Source organism: Mesoplodon mirus, assembly GCF_964341445.2.
Source record: "Mesoplodon mirus genome assembly, chromosome: 6".
NCBI lineage: Eukaryota > Metazoa > Chordata > Mammalia > Artiodactyla > Ziphiidae > Mesoplodon > Mesoplodon mirus.
This window is the reverse complement of record NC_138982.1, coordinates 43,317,459-43,323,641: the sequence shown is the minus strand read 5'-3', so window position 1 is coordinate 43,323,641 and position 6,183 is coordinate 43,317,459. Positions and strand designations below refer to the sequence as shown.

At 53.0% G+C, this 6,183-nt stretch overlaps 1 protein-coding gene across 1 annotated transcript; it reads right to left on the bottom strand.

Moving 5' to 3' along the window:
- Nucleotides 1-860: 860 nt before the first annotated feature.
- On the bottom strand, nt 861-4,349 carry RTP2 (receptor transporter protein 2; the record flags this gene model as incomplete). The annotated part of the gene is made up of 2 exons (XM_082625388.1): nt 861-1,368; nt 4,186-4,349. 2 exons carry the CDS (start codon nt 4,347-4,349, stop codon nt 861-863), a joined length of 672 nt encoding a protein of 223 aa, XP_082481514.1.
- Nucleotides 4,350-6,183: the final 1,834 nt, after the last annotated feature.

Here is a 6,183-nt window from a genome sequence, read left to right as displayed (position 1 = left end):
CACCTTTAAACCTGTACCCACTTCTTATTTTATGAGACAAAATACACTGAAGTGGGAATTTCAAGTTCTAGACCAGTGCTATTCAATAGAAATTTCTGTGAATATGTTCTATATCTGCACAGTACAATATGGTTACCAGTAGCCACTACTAGATATATGGCTTGATATATGATACTTGATATATGGCTGGTACCATTGAGGAACTGAATTTTTCATTTTATTTTAATTAATTTAAATTTAGCCACACATGGCTAATGGCTAACATATTGGACAGTGCAGCTCTAAATAATTCCAGACAAACAGATTCTAACACCAGAGTAAAAAATGAAGCTTTTCAGAATGGTGGGAGCTGGCTGTCAAGGAGAGGGACGGGTCAAGGCGCACTGAGTATTGATTGAAGCTGCTTTGGGTGGGCCACTGCCTGCCCCAAGGGGAACCATGGTAGGATGCTCAGAAGCAGCTGAAGATGAGCTTGAGAATCAGGCATGGACAAGATGGGTCCTAATGGGGTCCTAACAGGGTATGGGATATGGAAATGAAGCAAAAGGAGGTGTAGAGATGGAGGTGGAGGAGGTGCGGGGAAGAGATACCTCCCTGTGAGATAACTACTAACACCAGACCTGGAGAGTTCTAAATCCACCTTAGACCCTTCTCCCCGTGACCCCATCACTGTAAATTTTCATGGAAGGATCATTAAATATCTCCTAGAGCAACTCACATTCTGCAGAGTAATAAACTGAGGTCCAAAGAGGTAACTGGGCTGTCCAGCGTTATATATCGAATCTGTAGCAGAATCAGGACCACAAGTGCATCCCCACTCTCACCCCCACGCACCCTCCTCCCGCCCTCAACCAACTGCACTACAGGAAGGTCGAGCTTCGGAAGGAGAACTGCAGGTAGACAACGAGCAGGCACAGTGAGGCCCAGAAGAGGCCCCAGCGAAGGGAGAAGAAGTTGTAGCCCGATGCCTCCTGGGCCCGTGGCTTGGAGGCACCAGAGAAGGTTGCGTCCTCCTGCAGCAGCTTCTCTCTGGGCTTCCAGTGCACGATGCCCTCCTGGCAGGCCTCGCAGAACTCTCCGCGGTGCCGCCGGTTGTCTTGGCGGCTGGCCACGTGGATGCGGTACTGGCCGCCGCGCTCCCCGTAGCACTGCTCGCGCAGGCTGCTGATGAGGTTGTCCACCAGGCTCTCGATGTTCTCCTCCAGCATGCTCGACTCGTCCAGCCGCGCCGTGCCGCACTCGTAGCACAGCTGCTTGAAGACGCGCATGCGCACCGAGCCCGCCCGCTGGGCGCGGTCCAGGTACATGTGGAAGAGGATGACCACGTGGGGCGACTGCCAGGTGTGCCAGCACCAGGAGCAGTGGAACCTGCGGGGAAGGGAGGCAGGGATGGAGAAGGTGGGCCTCCCTCCCAGCCACAGCCGGCCTGGAGGAGCCTGGAAGTTGAGGCGGAGTGTTTACCGCCCCGGGGATACGTTAGTGCCTGAGCCGGTGTCTCAGCCTCCTCCTGGTGAGCTGCCCTTGGCCTGGAGCAGCAACCTCAGGAGCCAGATGCTGGAGCCATCTGGCCTCCAGCAGTGCTCTCCAGCCTGCCTCCTGCGGGCCCTCCCGTGGCCTTGGTCCCCCCAAACCTAACGCACTCAGGACATGGGTCTGGATGCTGCACAGGGTCACTCCCCCAATCTGGGCCTTATTTCTCATCTGTGAAATGCAGGGTAATTGTGTCCAATAAGCATCCTTCTGCTCAGACCTCCCATGACTCTGGTAAGGGGGATAACCACACATCTCACTCATGCATCCTGTCTCTTCTGGGGCAAAGAGATGTTTCTAGCTGTCCCAAGCATAGATCACCAAGAATCCACCAGATGGACAGGTGGATGGGTGGTGCACCAGCAGGGAGAGGACTACAGAGTTTGATCCCTGCACCTTCACAAAGAACACTCTCCTGTCCCTTGACAAATCATCCCTAGATTCCACTGCAGGCCCACAGAAGAGACTGGAAAGGCGTATCCTGGTCTGCATCCCCCTCCACACACATACACAATGTACATTTACGTACACGCAGGCCACTTTTATTAACCTGGGCCCCTTCGAGTTCCAGTCTCAGGAAACACGGAGGGAAGTGGCCTGGGATGCATATGGCCTAGGTTTCATCTCAGCCCCCACCCAGTGCTGGCACCCCTTCAGTGGCAGAGAACTCATTAAGTCCAGTGGCAGTTCCTTCCATCCCTGAGATAAAGCTCTTCCAGGCCCCCATTACCAAGGCTTTACAGGCAGTCCAGGGTCCACTGGGTTGAGTCTGCCCTCACTGCTGACCCTCTATGGGATCCCTGTTGATGGCCCTGAAGGACCTCTGATGAGGAACTCAGTTCAGTCCAACAGACACCACCCAGCACCTACTGTATGCCAAGCACCACGCAGCGCAGAGGGGTGGAGATGAAGCCAAGCCTGGCCCTGAGCCCTGGGGCCCACAAACAACATAAGCACAGCACAGTACCCAGTGTAGCCCAAGCCAGGATTGGCAGGCCAGAGCCTCCTGATTGGTCCTGAGCCAGAAGGGGAGTGTCCCCCTCCATCCTGCCTCCCTGTGCTAGGCCAGAGCTGCAGGGCACCAGGGTTACAATGCTTACAGGTAGGGTGAGCCTCTGCACAGAATATGCACAAGGGTGATGCCTCTCCAGCCCTGCCTGAGGCCAGCTGGGAGCCACAGATCACCAGCCAGGAATAGGACCAGCTGATCCCTGAGGCAAGAGGAGCCACGAGCCTATGGAGCTCAGCCCCAAACCCCTGGACCCCTGCACCTGAGTTTGCAGCCCTTTGCACCCCTCCCACCAGCCAGCCCAGAGCTTCACGTCTTGTCCCCTCCTTCTGCACCTTTTTAAATCAAGCCAATCCAGAGATGTTTCCCCTCCCTCAAGCCACACCTCAGGTCTTAAATCTCAAAGCATCAGACCTAGTAGGAGGGGACCTTCGGATCATCTAGTCAAACTTTTATTTCACTGAGAGAAAGAGGGCGCTCTGCACACACAGTTAGTCAGAGACAGAGCCGGGACCCAGCCTGTAACAGGTGCCCAAAAGATGTCTCTTGAATGGATTTGAATTGAAATGAACCAACCAACCTCTGCCTCTCTGACTTTTGTCCCAAAGGCAAGTTCACTCTAATATTTTCAGCTCTTGGGGCAGGAGTACAGGCATAAGCTCCTCACCCATGGCCTGCCTCCTTCTGTTCCCACCGCCAGCACAAGGAGCTTAACATGCAAGCATGTGTGAACAGCCCAGTCTGTGTGTCCACACCCCCGGGACACAGCCCCCTGTTGCCCTCCCCAGGGGCCTAGGGCTACTGTCTGTCCTTGATTCAATGGACCCAGGGAAGAGGCCATACAGATCCTGGAGATGAGCTTGAAGCAGCTTGGGCAGCGAATTCTGAGGCCCCACACCCAAGCCATGCTCTAGAAGAGGGAGAGGCATGTGGGCTTCAGATGGATGTCTTAACCTCAAGGACTCCATGCTTTATGAGAGACATGCAGCTCCTATAATGTATGTGATGCTGGGCCATAAGGACCTACCAAACTCCTGCCCAAAACTTTTTGTCACAGACCTATATGTAAAAGAACTGGAAGGGACTTGATTGATCACCTAAGGCCAACTCTCTGGTTTTGCAAATGTGAAAACTGAGACCACGCAGGGAAAAGGACTTTCCCAGGTTCACAGTTAGTTAGCTGCAGAGCCAGTTTCTAGAACATGGCAGGTGGAAAATAAGTGTTTTTTGTATTCAAATCTAATTGCACTGAGTTGACTGAACGGACCTAGGACCAGAGCTAAGGCTTTCCCCAGTGGACCTCATGGCCTCCTGCGCTCAGTTCCTACCAATCTTTAATAAATTATGAAAATATGAAAACATTTAAAATGTCAGAGGTTGCAGAGCATTGAAGAATTACAGCTCTTTATTTACCATAGAAAACCCAGACCCAAAGACAGAATACAATTTGCCAGGGGCATCCAGGAGTCAGTGGTACAGCTGGGATTAGAACCAAGGCCGGTTTGATGCACCTGGCAGTTCCTTCTCTGCCCCCTAGCCTGAGGTGACCCCAGGATGGGGCTCCACGTGTCTCTGCCTCCCCTTGGAAGGTGCCCCCAGGGCTGTGCCGCAGGGCTCTCCACAGCCCGCCACATCCTTCCTCTTACCTGCCCGAGGCATGCTGCTCCAGGTACTGCTTCCAGCCGGGGGCCAGCTCATTGAGCTTGAGGTTGGGGTCTATGATGAGCTCCCAGCTGTCGGCCGGCTTGGCCGCCTCCATCTTCTCATAGAAGACTTTCTTCCACTCGCAAGTGGTCAGGCTGGTACACATGGTCCTGCTGGCAGGGCCGGAAGTTTGAGCTCAACCTGAGTGAGAACACAGAAGATGGCCAGGTAGGTGCAGATCAGTGCAGTCCGTGAGGTCTGAAAATCCTCCTTGATAGGACCAGAAGGAAACAGGACTGAGCAACTTCCTTTGTCACCCTGGAACCTGTTACCATGGCAGCTGGAGCCAGGGCTGGGGAGGAGGGAAGTCCCAAAGGAGCGTTCCAGGGCCCCGAGCTAGGCTGGGGGAGCAGGGCTGGGCAGTGACATAAGCGCAGCAAGCAGTGCACGCTGACCCAGGCCTCCAGGAGTCTCCAGGAGGCAAGGACAATTCGCTTCACCCCTACTGTTCTTCCAGGCATTCTCCACTTCATGTGCTGTGGTGACTGTGACACCCTAGGGGACCAAGGAGAAACAAGGGATGGGGAAATGTCCCCTGATGTGCTGGGACCATCATTTACTGTGTGCCAAGCACTAGCTGCTTGACCTGTGTGCTGGCCAAGGCGGGGATCATTCTCTCCTTCATCCAGATCAGGAAGCTGAGGTTTACACACCTCTAAGTGGTTCATCCATGATTCAGATTCAGGCCTTCCAAACCCAAACTCATAGGCTCATTTACTGCAGTACTATGGCGCTCCTGACACATAAGGATTGAGAGAGAAGTAACGTGATGTTCCCTTGCTTGGGGAGCTCGCAGACCAGTTGGCGAGATAGAATGTAACTTCATGTGCTGTGAGAAGCACAGTAATAACAATGTAGATTCATAAAGTCCTAGAACCGTTAGAGCTGCCATTTGGTTCCTGGTCCCAGGCAGCTGCTGGGGGAGCCAGCTGGTGCTGTGCTGACGGCTGCTGCCTCCTCCAGTGCTGCTGAAAGAGGCGGGCGATAGGGCGCCCACAGCTCCCTGATGCCCAGTTTAAATCCTTTAGGGACTAGAAGGGAACTTGGCTCCAAATTTGCATAATCCAGCGGAAGGCACAGTCCCTGGCGAGAGGCAGCCTCAGCAGGGAAAAGACCAGGTGATTTGGCAGCTGCTCCCAGCTCTGCCCTGAGGTCTGTGCCATCCTCGGATCCAATCATTTCCCACAGTGGAGCTCAGTCTTCTCACCCACACAGGGGAGGCCATGCTAGGTAACACCTAAGGGCTCTCCTGGCTGTAATCATCTTATGGTTCTTCAACCTGGAAATCGGATCGCAGAGTGAAGGGCATGCAGCATTAAAAGGGGCTGCTGGGAAGCAGAAGGAAAGCTTTCAGTGTGGAGCTCCAGACTTGGTACTTGCCTCCAAGTGCTGTTTGCCTAGGCAGGGGCCAGGAGAAACACCACTGGAACCTTTCTTGGAAGGGGGAAGTGTCCTCCACTAGCTGTGTGCAGAAGACCTCAGAAAGGGCACAACTCTGTCTTAGAGCCCTTGACTGAGAGCACTAGAAAGGTCATTTATTTATTTATTTATTTATTATTATTTTTAGCACTCAGACACAGCTTTGCTTTATTTATTTATGTATTTTTCCCCCCCACACACACTGTATTTTATTTTTACAAGAGATAAATAAACTGACACCAAGCATTGTAAATGGAGGCCATTTATTTTTAAAAATCTGATTTCCTCATTGTACTCCTCATCTCTTAGCTGAAACCTCTTGACACTGAATTAAGACAGCTCAGGCCCACAAATGGGAAGTTAGTTGGCCAAGGAAATTACTGGCCTCAGGACCGGGCTGCTCACTCCTTGCTCACTCCCTCTCAGCAGTCAACTTCCAGCCAGGAGACATGGAGGTTCCCGTGAGTTCCCGGGAACCGAACCAACTGAGGAGCTTATGGCCCAGTCAGGAGTGAATCTCT